Here is a 23,244-nt window from a genome sequence, read left to right on the forward strand (position 1 = left end):
CAGCCAACCCCGACGCCAACTACAAAGGCTAAGAGAAGCACCACCAGAAAGCCTGGTTGAAGATCTGAATGCAGCACTGAGAACAATCCCTACAACCACCATCACTGAAACCAATAAGTTGATATACACTTCAGCAACAGTGATCCTGGAGATGCTTGGTTACAAGAGCAATATCAAGCATGAGATACAAGACCCACCATGGAAAACAAGGTTGGAGGCTAAGATCAAGACAGTGCGGAGAGACGTGAGCCAACTATCGGAGATCCAGAAAGGTGCAATGAAGAAACCAGCACCCAAGAAGTACAGCCAGATGAACATACCTGAAGCACTGGAGACTGCCAAACAGAGGCTCCTAGCCCTGTCCAGCCGCCTAAAGGAGATACACAAGAGAAAGTGAAGCCAGGCGAATAAACAGGCTCTTCACAACCCAACCAGGAAAAGTGTACTCTCAATGGCAGGGTAACAACAGCAGAGCAGACCCACCAAGACTGGAGACTGTGCAATACTGGAAGGGCATATGGGAGAAGAACACATCACACAACAGGGAGGCACAATGGCTAGTCTCTCTAAGAGAAGACCACAGCAACCACCCTGAGCAGAACCCAGTTACCATCACTGTGACAGACATCCAAGAGAGAGTCTCAGGTATGAAGAACTGGACAGCACCCGGGCCAGATATGATCCATGCCTACTGGATTAAGAAGCTCACTGCACTCCATGAGCGCCTAGCAGAACAAATGAACCAGCTACTAAAAGTTGGAACTCACCCCGAATGGTTAACTGAAGGACGCACAATCCTGATCCTGAAGGATCCCACGAAGGGTACAGTCCCATCCAACTAAACAATAACCTGTCTCCCTACAACATGGAAGATCATGTCAGGCATCATAGCGGCTAAGATAAGTGTGCACATGGCTCAATACATGAGCACAACACAGAAAGGCATAGGCAGCAATACCAGAGGAGCCAAACACCAGCTGCTGGTTGACGGAACAGTCGCCCGAGACTGCAAGACTCGACACACCAACCTGTGCACTGCCTGGATTGATTACAAGAAAGCCTACGACTCCATGCCACACTCATGGATCACTAAATGCTTGGAACTGTACAACATCAACAGGAACCTGAGAGCCTTCATTGCAAACTCGATGGGACTGTGGAAAACAACCCTTGAGGCCAATTACAGGCCAATTGCACAAGTCTCCATCAAATGTGGCATATACCAAGGAGATGCTCTGTCCCCACTGCTGTTCTGCATAGGTCTGAACCCCCTCAGCCAAATAATCAACAAGACTGGCTACGGATACCGACTCAAAAATGGGGCCACCATCAGTCACCTCCTATACATGGATGACATAAAGTTGTATGCCAAGAGCGAGCGAGACATCGATTCACTGATCCACACAACCAGGATCTACAGCACAGACATTGGAATGTCATTCGGACTAGAGAAGTGCGGTCGCATGGTGACAAAGAGAGGGAAGGTAGTCCATACAGATGGGGTCTCACCCCCAGAAGGAACAATAACAGACATTGAGGACAGCTACAAGTACCTTGGTATCCAACAAGCAAATGGCAACCTCGATGAAGCCACAAGGAGAGGAGCCACAGCCAAATACCTACAACGAGTAAGGCAAGTCCTCAGAAGTCAGCTAAATGGCAAGAACAAGATCCGGGCAATAAACAGCTACGCCCTGCCAGTCATCAGATACCCTGCAGGAATAATAAGATGGCCAAAGGAAGAGACTCAGACCACAGATGTCAAGACACGGAAGCTCCTAACCATGCACGGAGGGTTCCACCCTAAGTCCAGCACCCTGAGACTGTACACTAGCCGCAAAGAAGGAGGCCGAGGACTACTGAGTGTGAGAGCCACTGTTCGGGATGAAACAGCCAAGATCCATGAGTACATCAAGGAAAAGGCCCGAACGGATGTCGTGCTCAGTGAATGTCTCAGACAATGGCAAACAGAGGAGGAGTGGCTAGAGACACCATCATGGGAGGACAAACCCCTACATGGGATGTACCATCGACAGATAAGTGAAGTGGCTGACATCAAGAAATCCTACCAATGGCTGGAAAAAGCTGGACTGAAGGACAGCACAGAGGCACTCATCATGGCTGCACAGGAACAGGCTCTGAACACCAGAGCAATAGAGGCCAAGATCTACCACACCAGACAAGACCCAAGGTGTAGGCTGTGCAAAGAGGCCCCTGAGACAGTCCAGCACATAACAGCAGGGTGTAAGATGCTAGCAGGGAAAGCATACATGGAACCTCATAACCAAGTGGCTGGCATAGTGTACAGGAACATCTGTGCAGAGTATGGACTGGAAGCCCCAAGTTCAAAGTGGGAAGCACCCCCTAAGGTGGCAGAGAACGGGCGAGCCAAGATCCTGTGGGACTTCCAGATCCAGACTGACAAGATGGTGATGGCGAACCAACCGGACATTGTGGTGGTGGATAAACAACAGAAGAAGGCCGTTGTAGTGGATGTAGCAATACCAAGCGATGGCAACATCAGGAAAAAAGAACTTGAGAAGCTAGAGAAATACCAGGGCCTCAAAGAAGAGCTTGAGAAGGCCTGGAAAGTGAAGGCCTCGGTGGTGCCCGTGGTCATTGGGGCACTTGGGGCAGTGACCCCCAAACTGGAGGAGTGGCTACAGCAGATTCCAGGAACAACATCAGACATCTGATGATTGACTTCCGGTTGTGAGAGGACGCTGGCGTCTCGCTTGTTCGCCGCTTCTCCTTCCTTCCTTAGTTTTAGTTCTATGCGACTTAGTATCTTTTTCTTTAGTTTTGTTTTATTTTATACTAAGTGTGTACTAAGTACGTAGCTTTCTACCTGTCAACTTTTACCCACTTCGCCACCTGGCATCAGCTTGGATTACTTTGACAGACGACAGATTTCTCACTCACCCGCTGCTCCACTGATTCAGTAGATGCTCCACTCCACTGGCTACCATCGCCCAGCAACAACCTGCCGCTACGAGCTGTTTTCCGGACTTTTCTCCCGGATCGCACCGCGGATAGCCCTCCTGGCTACCCGCCGACTGTCTGGTTAGCTGGCGGCTCCAGGGCTAGCCGGCAACCAGCATCATCAGTACAGCTCCCCGCGACCAGTGGGCCGCGTAACTGGACGCCCCCGGCTTTCTGTGCCATTCTCTGCCACTGTGAGAGTGTGCAGCCGTCGGCCAACGATCTCAGGCTAACATCCACCACTGCCAGCATGCTACTCAAATACTCCGCTCTGCAACTCCTTAAACTCAACAACCACACCACCATACCTCCAGACACCACAGCAACCATCAAAACACACGGACTGCTTCGCCGACCCAGATACATCCACAGAAGCTCCCGCAGAAAGTTTATTTACTCCCGGACTGAACAACACTGCATCCCATCACTCTGGTCACGCAACCGATCCACCCCCAGTGACGTCACACGTCATCACAATAGCAAACCACACGCGCGCTCTGCCTATCTACAACCGTTAACCAAAGCTCCCCCACCCATCCAACTTTACCCATCCCTCAAATTCGCTCTGCTCAATACCCGCTCACTCAATAAAAAAGGACCAATACTCAGTGAATTCATAACTGACAACAACATAGACTTTTTCAGCATAACCGAAACCTGGCAAAAACCACTGGAATACATTCACCTCAACAGAGCTACACCCCCAGGATACACCTACATGGATAAACCACGTGACAGTCGTGGTGGCGGTATAGCCACAATATACCGCCAACACTTGAAACCCACTGCTGTAACCATCACCACCCCCTCCTCCTTTGAGCACCAGTCTTTGAAGCTGCCTGGCCCCAAACCCCTGGTCACTGCAATCATCTACCGCCCCCCCAAACCCAACCCTGCATTCCTTTCCGATCTCTCTGAATTTCTCACCCAACTCTGTGCCATTTCACCTTCAGTCATCCTACTGGGAGATTTCAACATTCACGTCGATTCCACCACCTGCAAAACTGCCACTGAATTTCTGGACATTCTCAACTCATTTAATATCACTCAACACGTTGACTTCCCCACCCACAAAAAAGGACACACCCTGGACTTAATTTGCACCACTGGACTCTCCATCAGCAATCTCACCAGCTTCAACCTCACAGACATCCTCTCAGACCACCTGGCCCTCACCCTGGACATAGACATCCCCACCCCCCTTATCAAGCAGCAACGCTCCATATCATACCGGAACATGAAATCAATCCACCCCCCCTCTCTTTCCGCCCTACTGACTAACACCACCTCCGATCACACCCTCACTTTGAACGCCTCCCCCACTGAACTGGTTAACAGCTACAACAGCGCACTCTCCTCCTGTCTTAATCAACTCGCCCCCATAAAAACCAAAACTGTCTCCTACACCCACACCGCCCCCTGGTACACTGACCACCTCCGTCACCTTAAAGCCAAGGGCCGGCAGCTTGAACGGCTCTCAAAGAAAACCGGTCTCACTGTTCACCTGGACATCTACACACTACACCAACAGGAATACAGAGATGCCCTCAACAATGCACGCACTTCCCACTACTCCTCCATTATACAATCTGGTAGCAACAACCCCAAGATCCTCTTCTCTACTGTAACCCAACTCCTCAAACCCATGGACACCACCACCACCTCATTCACCACCAGCAAATGTGAAGAATTTTTATCATTTTTTCAATCAAAAATCAACACCATCCACACTGAACTGGCCGCCTACTCTCCCACCTCCTCCCCTACCCTCGAACATGCCCCCCCTCTACTCTCCAACCACCCACTCAATTTCTTCTCCGAAATCACCACAGCTGACCTATCCTCCATAACTTCTGGTATGAAAGCCTCCACCTGCATCCTCGACCCAATCCCATCCACTTTAGTCATAGCCTGCCTCCCCTCACTCTCACCTCTCATCACCACTATAATTAACTCCTCCCTATCTACTGGCTCTGTCCCTCCTGCCCTCAAGCTGGCTGCCATCACCCCCATTCTCAAGAAACCCGGTCTCGACCCCGACTCCCCCAACAACTACAGGCCCATCTCTAACCTACCCTTCCTCTCTAAAATCCTCGAACGTGCAGTTGCCTCCCAAATTAAATCCCACCTTCACCACAACAACCTATACGAAACGTTCCAATCCGGCTTCCGCTCACTCCACAGCACAGAAACTGCTCTCCTCAAGGTCACCAACGACATCCTCCTCTCCGCCGACTCTGGTTCCCTCTCCATCCTCATCCTCCTCGACCTCAGTGCTGCCTTCGACACCATCAACCACTCCATCCTCCTATCACGCCTCCACTCCTCCCTTGGTTTATCCGGCACTGCCCTCTCCTGGATGAAATCCTACCTCTCTGACCGTCAGCAATTTATTTCAATCAACAACTGCACCTCCTCCACTGCCCCAGTCACCCACGGCGTCCCCCAGGGCTCAGTACTTGGCCCCTTACTCTTCACCATCTACCTCCTACCCCTCGGTCAGATCCTCCGCCACCACGGCCTTCAATTTCACTGCTATGCCGACGACACACAACTATACCTTTCCACCACGACCATCACCGCAGCCACCCACTCCATCCTCACCACCTGCCTCACAGACATAAAAACCTGGATGCAAAATAACTTTCTAAAACTCAACTGCAAAAAATCTGAAATAATCATCATTGGCCCCGACTCCCTCACTCGCTCCACTCAGAACTTTTCACTAAACATCGACGGCTCCCTTGTCACTACCTCCACCCACATCCGCAATCTAGGGGTAATTTTCGACCCTACCCTCTCATTCCTCCCCCACGTAAACCACATCACCAAAACTGCATTCTTCCACCTCAGAAACATTGCCCGTCTCCGGCCCTCCCTCACATCCTCTGCTGCCGAAACCCTCATCCACGCATTCATCTCATCCCGACTAGACTACTGCAACAGCATCCTCTACGGCATCACCTCCAAAACCCTCAACAAACTGCAATATGTCCAGAACTCCGCTGCCCGCCTGCTCACGGGAACCCGCTCCAGAGAGCACATCACACCTGTCCTTCATGACCTCCACTGGCTGCCTGTCAAATATAGAATCACCTTTAAAATACTCCTCACCACCTACAAGGCACTCCATAACCTGGCTCCACCCTACCTCTCTGACCTCCTCCAGCCACACGTCCCATCCCGTTCCCTCAGGTCGAGTGATGCCGGCCTCCTGGAGGTCCCCAAGACCAGGCGCCGAACCTGGGGCGACAGGGCCTTCTCCGTGGCTGCCCCCTCTCTCTGGAACGCTCTCCCCAGGCACACCAGAGATGCCCCCTCCCTCCCTACTTTCAAAACCACCCTAAAAACCCACCTCTTCACATTAGCCTTTCCTAACTGACCCTGCCCTTGGTGTTTCTTTGTTCTTCTTTTTCCTCCCTCCTCCCCCAGCCCCCCTCCCCCCACACATGTAAAGCGACTTTGGGTACCTAGAAAAGCGCTATATAAATCCCAGTTACTATTATTATTATTATTATTATTATCTCAGTCCAGAAGAGTGCAGTGCTAGGAACAGCCAAAATACTGCGCAGAACCCTCAAGCTCCCAGGCCTCTGGTAGAGGACCCGAGCTTGGAGTGGGAGACCACCCGCGGAGGGTGAGAGGGGAATTATATACATATATATATACATATATATACACTGCTCAAAATTAAAGGAACATTTTGAAAACAAATCAGATTTCAATGGTGAAAAAAAAAATGTTGGATGTCTATACTGATATGGACAGTTTAATGTCTCAGGAACAAAAGGATGCCACATCTTTTGAAGTTTTCAGCCTACAGAGGGTTCAGTATATAGACACCCCAAAAATCTAAGTGAAAAAATTATATGGCAGGTACGTCCATTCTGCCTAAATTCAATTTCTGCAACTCAAAATTATTTTCAATATCTTGTGTGGCCCTTCCCCGAGCTTGTATGCATGCTTGACAATGTCGCGGCATGCTCCTAATGAGACGACAAATGGTGTCTTGGGAGATGTCCTCCCAGATCTGTCTAATGGCATCAGTGAGCTCCTGTAAAGTCTGAGGAGCAACCTGGTGGCATCTGATCTACCGAAACATTATGTCCCAGATGTGTTTTATCGGGTTTAGATCAGGTGAGGGCCATTCAATTGTGTCAATTCCTTCATCCTCCAGATACTGTCTGCATACTCTTGCCACATGAGGCCAGGCTTTGTTGTGTATCAGGAGGAACCCAGGACCTACTGCACCAGTGTAGGGTCTGACCATGGGTGCAAGGATTTCATCCCGATACCTAATGGCAGTCAGACTGCCGTTCACTCGCCTGTAGAGGTCTGTTCGTCCCTCCATGGAAATGCCTCCCCAGACCATCACTGACCCACCACCAAACCGGTCATGCTGAATGATGTTGCAGGCAGCATAGCACTCTCCTCGGCTTCTCCAGATTCTTTCACAGGTGCTCAGGGTAAACCTGCTCTCATCAGTGAAAAGCACAGGGCACCAGTGGCGGACTTGCCAATTCTGGTGTTCTGTGGCAAATGCCAATCGAGCTCCACGGTGCTGAGCAATGAGCACAGGGCACACTACAGGACGTCGTGCCCTGATGCCACCCTCGTGAAGTCTGTTTCTGACTGTTTGGGCAGAGACATTCACATCAGTAGCCTGCTGGAGGTCATTTTTTAGAGCTCGGGGAGTTCTCAACCTCTTCCTCCTTGCACAAAGCAGCAGATATTGGTCCTGCTGATGGAATGAGGACCGTCTACGGCCTGTCCAGCTCTCCTAGAGTAACTGCCTGTCTCCTGGAATCTCCTCCATGCTCTGGAGATTGTCCTGGGAGATATATCAAATCTTCTTGCAACAGCACGCATGGATGTGCCATCCTGGAGGAGTTGGACAATCTGCGGAACTTCAGGAGGGTTAAAAAATGGCGTCATGCTCCCAGTCGTAATAATAACTCTAGCTAAAAACAACACTTGTGGAAAAACTGTTAAAAAAAAATTAAGAGGAAGAACTTGAAATGGCCTCCACCTGCAAAAGCAGTCCTGTTTTGGGGACCATCTCGTTGTTGCCCCTCTAGTGAACCTGTTGTTAATTCCATCGACACCAATGCAGCTGAAACTGATTAACAGCCCCGTATTGCAGAACCTGGTGGACCTGCAGCGGACGCTGCGAAACCTCTTCCCAGAGGGTAGCAGGGAGAACAGTCCTTGGTGGGGGTGTGATGGGTCACTAATAATATTTCGGGCTCGGGACACGCAGCGCTGGGATGACAAGTCCTGAATGGAGGGAAGAGGAGCCCCGATGATCCTCTCTGCTGTCCTCACCACTCTCCTTACGTTCTTCCAATCGGAAGCGCTGCAACCCCCACACCACACCGAGAGACAGCTTGTCAGAATGCTCTCTATGGTGCTTCGGTAGAACGTCCTCATGATGGGTGGGGGCAGGTGGGCTCTCCTCATCCTCCGCAGGAAGTACAAGCGCTTCTGTGCCCTCTTGACCAGTGTCGTGGTGTTCCCAGTCCAGGTGAGGTAGTCTGTGATGTGGACCCCCAGGAATTTAGTGCTGCTGACCACCTCCACAGCTGAGCTGTTGATGATCAGTGGAGCGTAGTGAGGCTGGTTCTTCCTGAAGTCGACGATGATCTCCTTTGTCTTCTCCACATTCAGGATCAGTCCATTGTCTCTGCACCAGCCCACCAACTGCTCCACCTCTACTCTGTAGTCCAGGTCATCGTTATCGTTGATGAGGCCCACCACCGTTGTGTCGTCTGCAAACTTCACGATGTGATTAGTGGTGAACCTGGGGATGCAGTCGTGTGTCATCAGGGTGAACAGCAGGGGGCTCAGGACGCAGCCCTGAGGGGAGCCTGTGCTGAGGGTGATGACATCTGATGTGTTCTGTCCGACTCGGACTGAATGAGGTCTGTGGTGAGGAAGTCTAGCAGCCAGTTCCGAAGGGGGGTGCTGAAGCCCAGGCGTTCCAGTTTTCCCACCAGATGCTGTGGAATGAGTCCAGGAACAGCAACCGCACGTGGGTGTTCCTCTCCTCCAGGTGAGCCAGGCTCAGGTGAAGAACGCAGGAGATGGCATCCTCAGTAGAGCGGTTCTTCCGGTAGGCAAACTGGAACGGGTCGAATGTCGGGGGGAGTCTGGAGACGATGTGGTCTTTGACCAGCCTTTCAAAGCACTTCATCATGATGGGAGTCAGTGTTATCTCCTAGGAACTTGAAGGTGTCTGTGGAGAGAATAGTATTACTGCGGATAGTGAGGGGTAAAAGTGGTGAAGGGTCTCGTCTGAAATCCACTGTCATCTCCACGGTCTTGAGCGGGTTCAGCTCCAGATGGTTTTGGCTGCACCATTGGACCAGCCGCTCCACCTCCTGTCTGTACGCAGTCTCATCACCGTCCTGGATCAGTCCGATGAAAGTGGTGTCGTCTGCATACTTCAGGAGCTTCACAGGGGAGTCACCTGAGGAGAAATCATTGGTGTAGAGAGAGAAGAGCAGTGGGGAGAGGACGCACCCCTGAGGCGCTCCAGTATTGGTGGTCCGGGTGTCAGATGTGATGCCCCCCAGCCTCACACGCTATCTCCTGTTGGTCAGGAAGCTGGTGATCCATTGACAGGTGGAAGCAGGCACCGCAAGCTGGATGAGCTTCTGTTGGAGGATGTCAGGAGCGATGGTGTTGACCGCCGAGCTGAAGTCCACGAACAGGATCCTGGCGTACCTTCCTGGGGTGTCCAGGTGGGGCAGGATGTAGTGCAGTCCCATGTTGACCGCATCATCCACTGACCTGTTTGCCCGGTAGGCAAACTGGAGGGGGTCAAGCAGGGGGCCCGTGACATCCTTCAGGTGGTTCAGCACTAACCTCTCGAAAGATTTCATGACCACAGATGTCAGTGCGACAGGTCTATAGTCATTCAAACCTGTGATGGCGGGCTTCTTGGCCACTGGAACGATGGTGGAGCTCTTGGAGCACGAGGGCACCTCACACAGCTCCAGGGAATGGTTGAAGAGCCGTGCAAAGGAGGGCGCCAGCTGCTCAGCACAGACTTTCAAGCAGGAAGGTGACACCCCGGCTGGGCCCGATGCCTTCCTGGTCTTTTGTCTCCGGAACATCTGGGGCACTTCCTCCTCACGGACCTGGAGTGCGGGCGCGGCCTCTGCAAGAGAGAGAGTGGGTGACAACGATGATAAAATGTGTGGACAGAGCAGTTGTGGGGAGAGGTGAGTATGTAGATTGTGCTGCAGGAAGTCTCGTTGTGTGGGAGGACCAATCAAACCTGCAGTAGAACCTGTTTAGCTGGTTAGCAAGCCTTGGGCTCTCCACAGGAGTTTGTTTCTTGTAGTCCGTGATGCTGTACAGACCTTTCCACACTGTTGAGGGATCAGGATTGGCAGAGAGGTGTCTCTTCAGGTTCTCCCCGTAACACCTCCTGGCTTTCCTGACCTCTCAGTTCAGTGTGTTTCTGGTCTGCTTGAACAGGTCGCCGCTCCTGTAGGCCTCCTCCTTGACTTTGCGCAGCCTCCTGCGGTTCGGTGTAAACCAAGGTTTGTCGTTGTTCTACGCAAAGCTGTGGACTCGGTCGGATTTTTGCTCCGAGTCCGAGTCCGGGTCCGGCTTCTTGACCATGAGTTCGAGTCCGAGTCCGGCTGTCCATTTTTTCTGTTAATTCATGTGACTGCTTAGTCTTTATTCAAGGCTAATTTAGATCAAGATCTAAATAATTACAACAGTTTTGTGATGGCTTTGTCTTTATTAAACGTATAAACGAATAAAATAAACAGATACTTTCAAGTTTTAATCATTAATTACACCATTATAGCTCAGACATTTATCTAAACACAAATAATTAGTGACGACCCCTTATTTAGAAAGCGAAAAACCCATGTCGTACGGCGTCAGCACTATGTTGTTTTCAACAAAAACATGAAGAACTCACGTTTGCGTCAGTTAATTTTAATTTTTATTAAGGATTATTCTCATTTGATGTCTTTAAATTCATCCGCGTTCTGCCATTGAAGCGGGGTGCATTCAAAGACCAGTCGTACAGACGGAACACTCATTGACTTCACCAAAACGCAACAATAAAACAAAAACGTGAGCTCTTTGCATAAACCTCGATGCAAAGAAACTCGTCTTTTTGGGTACAGGCTACAAGGAGTATATATTAAAAAGGAGACTTTATACTTAATTGTGATCATCATTCATCCATCCATTTCATTTTATTACTCAGGTATTTTCAAAGCAAATTAATATTGTTGCATTTATTAATTTGCTTTAACATGACAGCGCAATATAATTAAAAGCTGACACGATGGCAATGTCAAACGTGTTCATTTAAGAAAAAGCCACACGTTTTGTGATCAAATCTTTCATAACGAGAATGATTTGAGTGAATTGATTTTACAATTTTTATCCCCCCCTCGCCACCATCTGTCACTTTGCTTGGGACAAAAGGAGCCTTTAGAACTGAAATTTCTTCTCAATTATTCATTCAAATCAATTCACTCAAATCATTCTCGTTATGAAAGATTTGATCACAAAACGTTTCCGTCTGTACAACTGGTCTTTGAATGCACCCCGCTTCAATGGCAGAACGCGGATGAATTTAAAGACATCAAATGAGAATAATCCTTTATAAAAATTAAAATTGACTGACGCAAACGTGAGTTCTTCATGTTTTTATTGAAAACAACATAGTGCTGACGGCGTACGACATCGTTTTTTCGCTATAATTCGGTATAATTCGAGTTAGTCTACCCTCACCCAAAGTTAAGGTTCATGGGAATATTATTGTCATAATTGTCTGGACTAGATATGATAATTGTTTAATGGTAGTTATTGATAGATCTTGAAGATGTCAAGTTATAGGTGCATAAGAATATGTTGGTCACATTCATGCATATAGCACGTTCATTGTAAGAGGGGAAGAGATGTTGTGTATTTTGGGCTAACTCAAATTCCGTAGTAGAAATCCCCGGAAGTGGGATGAGTGCATTCTGTGTTGTGATACGCCCTGTGAGTAAGGAATAAAGCAGTTTTCATTCACGTCTTTGTCTGACCTGTTCTTGCTATCTAAGAACCTGATAAATAGTAAGGATATAACATATATGACGGGTCATTACGACGAGTTTGGTGGAGTTTTTACTGCTTCTTCCAACTCCTACCGCGCTGATTGTAACCTGACACTCTCTGGCTGCGTCTTGACTCTTTTTTTTTATTGTCGGACTCGGTGGACTCGGTCAAAATCAGCACCGAGTCAGAGTCCGGCAAAATTGACCAAGTCCGACAGAGGCCGAGTCCCCGAGTCCAAACCGAGTTCACAGCCCTGGTTCTACGTGCAGAAGGTCTTAGTCTGCACACACAGATTCTCACAAAAACTGATGTATGAGGTGACAGTGTCAGTGAGTTCATGCAAGTCTGAAGTTGCAGCCTCGAAAACTCCCCAATCGGTGCAGTCAAAGCAGGCTTGGAGGTCCTGCCTTGACTCCACTGTCCACTTCCTCAGAGTCCTCACCACAGGCTTAGCAGTTTTTAGTTCTGCCTATAAGCCGGGATCAGATGAACTAGACAGTGGTCTGAGAGTCCTAAAGCTGCACGAGCCGCAGAGTGTTATCCATCCTTGATTACGGTGTAGCTGTGGTCCAGGGTCTGTGCCCCTCTGGTGGGACACGTTACATGCGGTCTGTATCTGGGGAGTTGGTGTGCGGGGTTCGCCCTGTTGAGATCACCCAGAACAATGATTAGTGAATTTGGTAGAAGTTTCTCCATGTCTGTTACCTGCTCTGCGAGCATCTGAGTGGCTTCACTCGCATGTGCGTGTGGTGGAATGTAAACAGCCGCCATGACGACCGAGGAGAACTCCCGCGGTGAATAGAACGGCCGGCAGTTTATGAAAAGTGTTTCTAAGAGAGGGCTGCAAAATTCTTTCAACACCGTGACATCAGTACACAAACGTTCATTAATGTAGAAACAGAGACCACCTCCCTTTGATTTTCCGGAGAGCCCCGCGCTGCGTTCTGCACGAGTTAGCCTGAACCCCGCTAGCTTCACGGCGTGGTGGGGGGTTGCTTTGCTGAGCCACGCTTCCACAAAGCACAGCGCGGCAGATCTGCTGAAGTCCGTGTTCCTTGAAGTGAGGAGTATCAGTTCGTCCATCTTGCTCGCCAGGGAGCGGACATTCGCCAGATGAATTGACGGTAGGGCAGAACGGAACCCTCTCTGCCTCAGCCTTACGAAGGCTCCAGCTCGCTTTCCGCGCCGCCGTCGTCGCGCCAGCTCAGGGGTCACCAAACTACGGCCCGCGGTATTATTATATAATAATAATAATAATAGTATTATTAAACTTTTTTTTTGTCATTTTGCCTGCAATGACTGCGTTTCCCCAGTAGATGGGGAAGCGCTCGCCTGTGCATTTACTACCGGAAGCTGTGTCAGAACGCTTGGTGCACACTCACAAGTGCGTGTACGAACTCAGTAGTACGGACATGGCGCACTCGCGCTGTATTTGTAGCAGTCCCGAATTTAGAGCGTGGGCTGTGACGACAGCATTTTTGTAATTCGCGCGCTGAGTTTACAGATGCAGTTTTGCGCTAAAGCCACCCACAAACCTTCCCCTCGACCAGCTTGAGGATAGCTTTCTGTGCCAACCTGACAGCCGAGACTTCTTCAGTGAGGAAGTCAAACGCCTTTTTAATTTCTTCGGCCTCCTCCACCGAAAAGAGGGGAGCCGTTGATGCCTTCTTCGGACCCATGTTTGGGACGCGCTTGTTGATTTCTAGCAGTGAAGCAGTGTGTTGTAGCTTCGCGGCTAGTTGTGCAGTCCCCTCTGAGACAAGCGTGGTTTTTTCCTCAACTTTCCGCCCTAATCCTCCAAATAACGTCCTATGAGAAAAGCTGCGCTGATTCTCCCCAGCGAAATTGAGCCGCGGAACTGAGACGCCAACAGGGACTTCCCTAACATTTCACATTTACGTTGTTCCAGTTTGAAATTCACAAAATTCGACACATTCAAATGATATTGGCGACAATCCCAAACTTGAAATTCCCATTTTCACGTTTAGAATTTGCACAAAATTTCAAATAAATTTGTTTTTCACTTCTAATTTCTACATGTCAACCGATTCAACTTGTTTGAACTTTCAACTGTTCATTTTCTGCCTACCTATTCCACACCTTCTCACTTACCAAAAATTCCAAATTTTCACGTTTAAAATTTGCGCAAAATTTCACAAAATTTCCTTTTTCACTTATTATTTCTACATTTTTCAACCGATTCAACTCATTCCAAACCATTTACATCCTTCCAGTTTGAAATTCACATTGTGCACCTTCAAATCACATTGGGGACATTTCATTTTTCACTTCTAATGTCTACATTTTAACCGATTTAACTCGTTTCAACTTTCAACTGTTCATCATTTGCCTACCTATTCTAGACCTTCCCACTTACCAAAAATTGCAAATTTTCGATTTTGAAATTCACACCGTTTTTTTCCAAAATTTAGTTTTTCCCTTCTCATTTCTACATTTTTCAACCGATTCAACCCATTCCAACTTGATTCACTTTGTTCACCTTATGCTTACCATATTCACCCCCACTTCCACTATGGTTACACAATTGAACCCTTGACCCCCACTTCGTGTGGCGGCCATCTTGGATTGACCCTAAAGTGCCCCCAATGAACCCAGAATCAACCGGAAGTGCCCCAAATCAAACCAGAAGTGACCTAAGGTAAATCGGAAGTGACCCCAAATCAAACTGGAAGTTACCACAGCTAAACCGGAAGTTAAACGTGGACTTCAGCTTGGCGTTCATCACCATCGCCGCTGACATCCTCCAACAGAAGCTCATCCAGCTTGCGGTGCCTGCCTCCACCGGTCAGTGGATCACCAGCTTCCTGACCAACAGGAGACAGCGTGTGAGGCTGGGGGGCATCACATCTGACACCCGGACCACCAATAATGGAGCCCCTCAGGGGTGAGTCCTCTCCCCACTGCTCCTCTGTCTACACCAATGATTTCCCCTCAGGTGACTCTCCTGAAGTATGCAGACGACACCACTCTCATCGGACTGATCCAGGACAGTGATGAGACTGAATACACAGACAGGAGGTGGAGCGGCTGGTCCACTGGTGCAGTCAAAACCATCTGGAGCTGAACCCGCTCAAGACCGTGGAGATGACAGTGGATTTCAGGCAAGACGCTTCACCACTTTTACCCCTCACTATCCGCAGTAATACTATTCTCTCCACAGACACTTTCAAGTTCCTGGCAACCACAATCTCTCGGGACCTGAAATGGACCGGCCACATAGACTCTGTCCGGAAGAAGGCCCAGCAGAGGCTGTACTTCCTGAGACAGCTCAAGAAGTTCAACCTGCTGCGAGAGCTTCTGAAGACCTTCTACACTGCTATCATCCAGTTTGTCCTCTGCACCTCCATCACTGTCTGGTTTGGATCGGCCTCCAAACAAGACAAGCACAGACTACAACGGACAATCAGAACTGCAGAAAAGATCATTGGAATCAACCTCCCATCTATTCAAGACTTGTACCTGACCAGGAATCGGGCAAGGAACATCTCTACAGACTCTTCTCACCCAGGTTGCAGTCTGTTCTAACTACTCTCCTCCGGACGGCGTTATAGAGCTCGGTACGCCAAAACCAGCAGACACAGAGACAGCTTCTTCCCCCAGGCTGTTGCTCTGATGAACTCACACCACTCATAGAGTCTCAGAGACATTACTGTGCAATAACATCCTGCTCTTCACACCTTTTTGAATTTGTCTACACTGTTTTTGCCATTATTCACATGTCCTGAATGTTGGTAGTCACCTAAATGTTGAATAGAGGGAGTGTTTTTACCGTAGTCAAATTCCTTGTTTGGCACACTCAAACATGGGGAATAAAAACTCTTGAATCTTGAAAGTGACCTTTTTGAACCGGAAGTGCCCCCAAATAAACTGGAAGGGCACTAAATTAAACCGGAAGTGCCCCAAATAACCAGAAGTGAATTTGTTTTAACAAGAACTGCCCTAAATGAACCCAGAAGTGACCTAAATTTAACATTTGCTCTAACTTTTACATTTTTTAACAGAGTCAACCCGTTCCAACTTTCAACTGTTCATCTTTTTCCTACCTATTCAACAATGTGCTACTTACCAAAAGTTCAAATTTTTCAATTTTGAAATTTACGCCAAATTCTCCAAGATTCCATTTTTCAACTCTAATTTCTACATTTTTCAACCGATTCAACCCGTTCCAACTTTCAACTCATCATTTTCCTACCCATCCCACAATTTACCACTTACCAAAAATGACAAATTTTCAATTTTGAAATTCACCACAAGTTCTCCAAAATTTCGTTTTTACACTTCTATTTTCTACATTTCTCAAGTAATTCAAATCGTTTCAACATCATTCGGCAGCATTCCCCAAGATGTTATTCATAGTCTTCGCCTTCACACGCAATTTCTCCAGGAATTGCATTTTCCAGTTTAATTCATGCCATACCTGTCAGGCTCAGAGCAGGGAGAGGACTCGAATGCAGAGTTAAAAAAAAAAGGAGTTTATTTCCTTCACAGAAGACAGCTCCAAGAACAAAAAGCGCCTCAACACGAGGGAAAAAAGGACTGAGAACAGCAAACAAAAAGCACCTCAAACTGAGGGAAAAACGAAGGCAAAATCTCACGAGCAAAACATAGAGCTTGGACAATAAGTCTCTGCTATCAAGGCTTTCACGGGGAATATCTGTGGCTACGGAGTCGCTGGTGATCATGATTAGCAAGACGCACTGGCACAAGACAAGGGGAAGACGCGGGCTAAATACACACACGGAAGGGGGAGGACACAGGTGCAGACAATCAGGGCGGACGACACAGGTGTACGTAGTCATCAAAACAGGGAGGTCAAGTGGACGGCCGTGCAGAGGAAGGACCCATTATCTGAAATGTGATGTACAAAATAAAACAGGAAGTGATAACACGAAGGACAGGACAAAACAAAACAATCTACGAAACCCGACAGCATGACAATACCCTGATGAAAAACTGTTCCTTCAATTTTTTGAGCAGTATTTATATATATATATATATATATATATATATATATATATATATATATATATATATATATATATATACGTATATATATGTATGTATATATATATGTATCCCGGCTACTTTTCAGTGTTTTTTTCGCATTTGCCATTCTCATCCCTGCATTTTACCTGTTGTTTCCCCTGTTCTAGGTGTTTCGGCACCGCCGCTCTCGGGTTCGGCTCCTGACTTTGAGGATTCAGATGCCTCTGCAGAGTACTGAACCGCTATGGAGTATTGATCAGTTCCTGTTTCCCCCCTGCCCATAAAGTGTCGGGGCCCTGCTTTCTGGATGTCGGGAGCCGTCACTTTTTTCTTCTAATATCACTATGGCCTGTTATTGAGTGGTCCACAGAATGGTACCAGGCCGTGGATCAGTGTTGTAAGGATCGGTGTTGTAGGGGGCTCTTAGATAAGAAAAATCTTCAGATTTTTCACAGCCTGATCTTGGCAAGTGGAGACACTGTACTCTCGCAATATTTTTATTGATTTGCGTATATTTTGTGTTTATTACCATATGCTTTTGGATGAGATTATATGATGTGTGTGTGTGTGTGTGTGTGCGTGCGTGTGTGTGTTCGTGTGTGTAAAAATAGTGTATATGATATGGTATCTAGAGTGTTATAGTATAAGTTACAAATGGGTAAAAAACTAATTCTACTTTCTACTTCCTTTCTGAGCATGTGTATATGCTGTTTTGCAGATACCTGTTTTATTTTTTTCTTCTGACTTTTGCTTATTTTTATGCTTGCTTGAAATAAAAATTGCATTCATTCATATTTAAAGACGGCATTTTTATAGTCCAAAATGAACAGTCTCGTAACTTCATGGATTGAATTTACGAAGGGAAGGCCAGATGCTAAGTAAACAGTAGTATTTTTTTGTACTTGCACATGTGAAAGTCAATATCCCATGGAATTATGGGAAAAATGCTACATTTCAAACATGCTGCTGGTTGACATTTGACTATATTTTATATTTTCTGCTGCCTCTTTGTGAAAACATGAGATTTGATGCTTCAAAAAGCTTTTCCCTTGTTAAATAAATGTTAAATACATAAATAATTCTGTAATTTTGTCATGTTCATTCTATTTTAGTCTCACAAACACAAATAAAAAAGTATGTGTAAATAGTTAAAGCAGGGGAGGGGGAAGCGTTCAAAAAATCAACATCAACCCTCAACAAAACTTCTGGAGTCTCAATATTCATGCATTTAACTGTCTGAGACTATTTGTCCATGCACGACGCTGAGAAGGTGTTGCAAGTGCAGACTAGTTATACTTCCTGCCAGGCAGTCTTTGGCATAACCGTCACCCACAGGCAGCAGGCATCTTCCTCATTCTTGTGAGTTAGATTTTTTTACAAAAACATTATTACTGTTAATCAGTGCCTGAGGGAAAAATGTGGAAACAATGGCTATTTAATCATTTGAGTATTATTTAGTGTTCTTATGTTTGACTACCAAATGCAAACGCATGAGGATATCGATTGAATTATAGAGACACATTATAGAGAAATAAGATCCATATTCATTCATCTGACTTAAAACATACTACTAACATGATACTTATCCACATTTTGATGCTACTCCTAGACAATAGTGAGTGAGTAAAAAAAGTCTTCTGTTGTGTGAATATAAACTTTGTCAAGTAATGCAATACAACACAACTGCATAGTTCTTTTGATTAATAGTATAATATTGTAATTGTAAATCTGTATATGGGCGCTTTTGGAAAGGACAGTATTTTAGTTTGAATAATATTGTATATGATTGCAAAACCGATGGAACAATACAAAACTCAAACATAGTTTTTAGAAATGTGAGAAATGGAAACTAAGTTCTATTTGAAAAAATGACAATTGTCAACTGACGGCGAAAATTGTGTCTGTGTACGTAGAGTTCAAACACCAAAGAACTAAATTTTTGTGCAGTGAGTGAAATGTTATTTCCTTTCCAAGTTATATATCTGAAAGATGTAAGGGAATTCGAAGAAAAGATGTATCTTAATTTCTTAAGAGGCTAATTTTGGGGGGTCAATTCTTAACTCATTTTCTGCCAGTCTAGTAAAATTCCAGTCCAGCATATGCAAACAGCTCCAAAAAAATAGTTTGGTTAAAAAATCACATACCGTAATTTTCGGACTATAAGTCGCGTTTTTTTTCATAGTTTGGGTGGGGGGGCGACTTATACTCAGGAGCGACTTATATATGTTTTTTTTCACAAATTTCTACTTGATCATTAACACATCACTTACTTACAAGTATAGTTGACCACTTCACTTGTTATTTTTAGTATAGTTGATCACTTCACATGCTTTGATATCTTTATCTTGAACATATTCAAAACATGAAAAATAGAGAGAAAAAATCAAATAAAGTAATTAACACTTTAAAGCGCCATATCCTCTGGACATGTCCTCTGTCACCAGAATGACATAAAGGACGAGAAATTTGATCGATGGATTTAATGATTTGGAGTGACACAAATGGTTTGATAATATTGTTGTTTATGTGATAGTTATTTAAAATATAGTTTATATATCGTTGTATGGGCCTGTGGAATAATTTGAACTGCGGCGCGGCACACGGCATTGTTGACAAAGGACGATCGATGGATTTAATGAATTGGAGTGACACAGATGGTTTTATAAACGTGTTATTTATGTAATAGTTTTTTTTAAATAACTGAATGTTACGTCAGGCCCGTTCTCAGCTCCTCGTTTGTGTTTGTCACGTTAGCATACCGTATCGTTTAGCCTGTTGTTGCTCGTTCACGTCTGTTCTTGGTGTTGGATTTTGTCGAATAAATTGCCCCCCAAAATGCGACTTTTACTCCGGAGCGACTTATACGTACCGTTTTTTCCGTGTATAGTGCGCAAAATTTAACTAATTTATTGTCCTAAATTCTGGGGTGCGTATTATACATGGGTACAAAAAAAAAATTGTAATTTTTTATTTTTTTAAAGAAAGTCATGGTACAACAAAACCAACAACAGGACTGACCGACAAAGTCGTGGAACAAAAAGACAGGGTGACATTACCAAAGACAGGAACAGAATGACAGTAACAGGGGCAGACAGGACTTAAATACAAAACACGTTACATCGATTGAGGTGACACAGGAAGAGAGGGGCGACGCGAACAGAAACTATGGCAACCTAGACACATAGCAAAACTGGGGACGAGACATGACAAATCTCCCCCGAAATAAAACTCACCTTTCTTCTTGTTTGTTGTCAATCGCGCATCGCATTCAGCCATCCTGCCCAACACACTTAGTAAAATTCATAATTGACGACACATCGTTTGATGCGATGGTGCAATCCTTGATGGTGTGTTATTGTCAAATATTGTTTGTTTTTTAATCTCCATCGCAGACCGGACGTCATACGGAGGCCGCCATTACAGATGCGCAGAACGGTTGCGCAAGACACGTCAGCTATATAAAGAGCGAGAGTTCAGTTCTCCACCTATTAGTTTCAATTCACAGTTTAATTAGCAGTTTCAATCAGCAAATAACAAAATGCGTATTACATGTAATATTTTATTTCACATCACTTTGCCTTGTTCCTTTCGTCTCTGCTGTTCACTTCAAACACGCTCCATACGACCGCAATGCTCTTGTATCAGACGCTCGCTCGATCACCTGCTAGTTTGCTGTCTGTCACAATGTACCCTACACAAATCCGAAACATTTGTTGCGGCTCCGAGTCACGACGAGGGGCAAGTTTTGGTTTCCAAGGGTGTTTTTATTCCTCTTCAACGTCTCTCCCATACAGAGCCGCCTCTTTCCCGTGTGCGCACGGAGCGCGGTGGTGCGTTTAGGGGCAGTCGGAGAAATCAACGCCAACAAAAAAAATGACATCCAGCCTAGTTAAGACCATACCAAAGAATATAAAAATGGGACCCATTGCCTCCCTGCGTGTGTGACGATCATTGGGACTTAAAAAAAAAAAAAAAAAATCATAAAAATTGGGTGCGTATTATACATGGGTACAAGCTTTTTTCCAGCATCAGCATGCCATTTTTAGGGTGCGTACTATACATGGGGGCGCACTATACACGGAAAAAAACGGTATATGTTTTTTTTCACATTTTTGGGTATTTTATGGCTGGTGCGACTTATACTCCGGAGCGACTTATAGTCCGAAAATTACGGTAGTTATAAAATGACACCGTAATACTATGGTAAATCTTACACTTTTTCTCTAACGCTTAAACTTAAATTAACCCGTCATAATTACACCAACGGGAGAGAAAATTCACAGTCATGCACATAGCCCATAAGTTATACGATCTATCTATCTATCTATCTATCTATCTATCTATCTATCTATCTATCTATCTATCTATCTATCTATCTATCTATCTATCTATCTATCTATCTATCTATCTATCTATCTATCTATCTATCTATCTATCTATCTATCTATCTATCTATCTATCTATCTATCTATCTATCTATCTATCTATCTATCTATCTATATTTGTTAACTTTGTTAATATTTGTTAACTTTCTTTCCATGTCAAAAGATTTCCTTCATTGTTGATAATTTACAGATTCAAAACATTATAGAAGACTAGAAGAATTATTCAAAATATCAACCAAAAAACATGGGTTTAGACACAATGGAACAAAAAAAAAGAGAAGTGCCTGTGGGCGGGGCAGTAAATTGGAACTTTGCCGCCCTAATATGGAATATCAGTCTCGACTTTTTTATGTATTTATTTATGTTTTATTTATTTTATTATTTTAAGTGAAACTCCCCCTTAGTGAACAAAATATCTTGTGTAATGGAAATATATATACATTTTAAACTATTTAGAATAACTTACTCAGCATGACTACCAAAGCTGCTCAAGTTCTCCTTTTTTGCTTAAAATGCACGTAAACTTGTGTAGCATGTTTTCCATTCTCATGTCTCTGGTTGAGTCATACTTCCTTGTCCTGTCCAGCAGTCTTCTGTATAACGGTGAGCTACATAGTGAATACTCTTTCTCTTCCTGTCTATCCTTGTCTGACAAACCATGATGCAAAAAATGAGCAGAAGCTTCTTTTTTTTGATGAGGAAGTTGACTGAAGTTGACTTTACAGATGACTAAATATTAGTATACTTAGTCATCTGTAAAGTCAACTTATACATTTACCAGGGAATGGATAAAGAATACTTTTCAGTTTAATGGCTTTCACTTCTACAATATACAGAGTAGTTTCAGTAAGTTTATTCTTGTCTCATGTGCAAGATTCAGACTTATCAGACAAATACAATAATAAGGCTGTATAAAAGTCTACGTAGACATATCAGGTTGATATTAAGTACAGACGGATTGTAAGAAAGTTGTGACAGTGCACAAAGTATCATTTTAGACCATATGCAAACAATGTTAAGATGAACACTTGTGCACCAACAAACACACTAAATAAGAAAGTTTTTTTCTTTGTGCGCAGATGCGTCACGTTTCCGCTCTCGCCCTGCTGGCCTTGACGCACGCGTCCTCCTCACTAGGCCTCGGGGCGTGCATTGCCAACACAGAACTGTGCGTGCTAATCAGCGATGACCGCCACCACCTATCCTGTGTTACCCGCTGATTAGGGCATGTATATAGACGCCGTTCGCTAGTGATGGCAATTTCGATGCCTCATGAACCAATGAATCACTTCAACACAACTGCTCTAAATTCAAAATGCTACTTTGAAGCCTTTGATACACTTAGAAGAGTGCCATCTGCTGGATTTCTCTGACGAACATGTGCCATAATTAATGAATGACTAATGTGGCTTGCTCTGATAAGAATGACAACAATAAAAATAAAGGGCAAAAAATCCAGACTCGTGTATTTTAATGCATTTTAATGTATTTGAATCCATTAAATAGCCATTTCGATATATCAATAATCAATGAAGCTTTTATTGTAGGTTATTTAGGTATTTATGTATTAATGGATAACTAAGCATATGTGGATAAAATGAGAAATGTGCTTCTGCAACTGGGATAGTGCTTTTGTAACTAATGGAAAATTAAGGAAGGCGGCTCGGTGGCACACTAGGTAGCACGTCCGCCTCGCAGGTAGGAGGGTGCCGGTTCGATTCCACCTCCGGCCCTCCCCGTGAGGAGTTTGCATGTTCTCCCCGGGCGCTTGGTAACATGCTTGGTAGGCCGA

General features: G+C 45.5%; 2 protein-coding genes across 13 annotated transcripts in view; one reads left to right on the forward strand and one right to left on the reverse strand.

The window, feature by feature from the left end:
- The window catches only part of LOC133160076 (uncharacterized), a 171,727-nt gene that overhangs the window by 26,248 nt on the left and 122,235 nt on the right, over positions 1-23,244 (reverse strand). The window contains exons 1-2 of one of the 5 annotated variants that reach the window (XM_061287652.1): positions 16,499-16,833; positions 9,908-10,144 (exon numbers count right to left, since the gene is read on the reverse strand). In XM_061287652.1, coding sequence (XP_061143636.1) covers positions 9,908-10,144; positions 16,499-16,763 — 502 coding nt within the window. In that variant the 5' untranslated portion in view covers positions 16,764-16,833. The other 4 variants (XM_061287651.1, XR_009715809.1, XM_061287649.1 and 1 more) reach the window with 4 other exon arrangements.
- The window catches only part of itgb2 (integrin, beta 2), a 159,069-nt gene continuing 154,118 nt past the window's right edge, over positions 18,294-23,244 (forward strand). For 5 of the 8 annotated variants that reach the window (XM_061287623.1, XM_061287624.1, XM_061287630.1 and 2 more), the window contains exons 1-2: positions 21,971-22,055; positions 22,532-22,620. In XM_061287623.1, coding sequence (XP_061143607.1) covers positions 21,986-22,055; positions 22,532-22,620 — 159 coding nt within the window. In that variant the 5' untranslated portion in view covers positions 21,971-21,985. Of the gene's footprint in view, positions 18,427-21,970; positions 22,056-22,531; positions 22,678-23,244 lie in introns of those variants that run through there. The other 3 variants (XM_061287627.1, XM_061287628.1, XM_061287626.1) reach the window with 3 other exon arrangements.

The sequence above is a fragment of the Syngnathus typhle genome, linkage group LG9, assembly GCF_033458585.1.
Source record: "Syngnathus typhle isolate RoL2023-S1 ecotype Sweden linkage group LG9, RoL_Styp_1.0, whole genome shotgun sequence".
Taxonomy (NCBI): Eukaryota; Metazoa; Chordata; class Actinopteri; order Syngnathiformes; family Syngnathidae; genus Syngnathus; species Syngnathus typhle.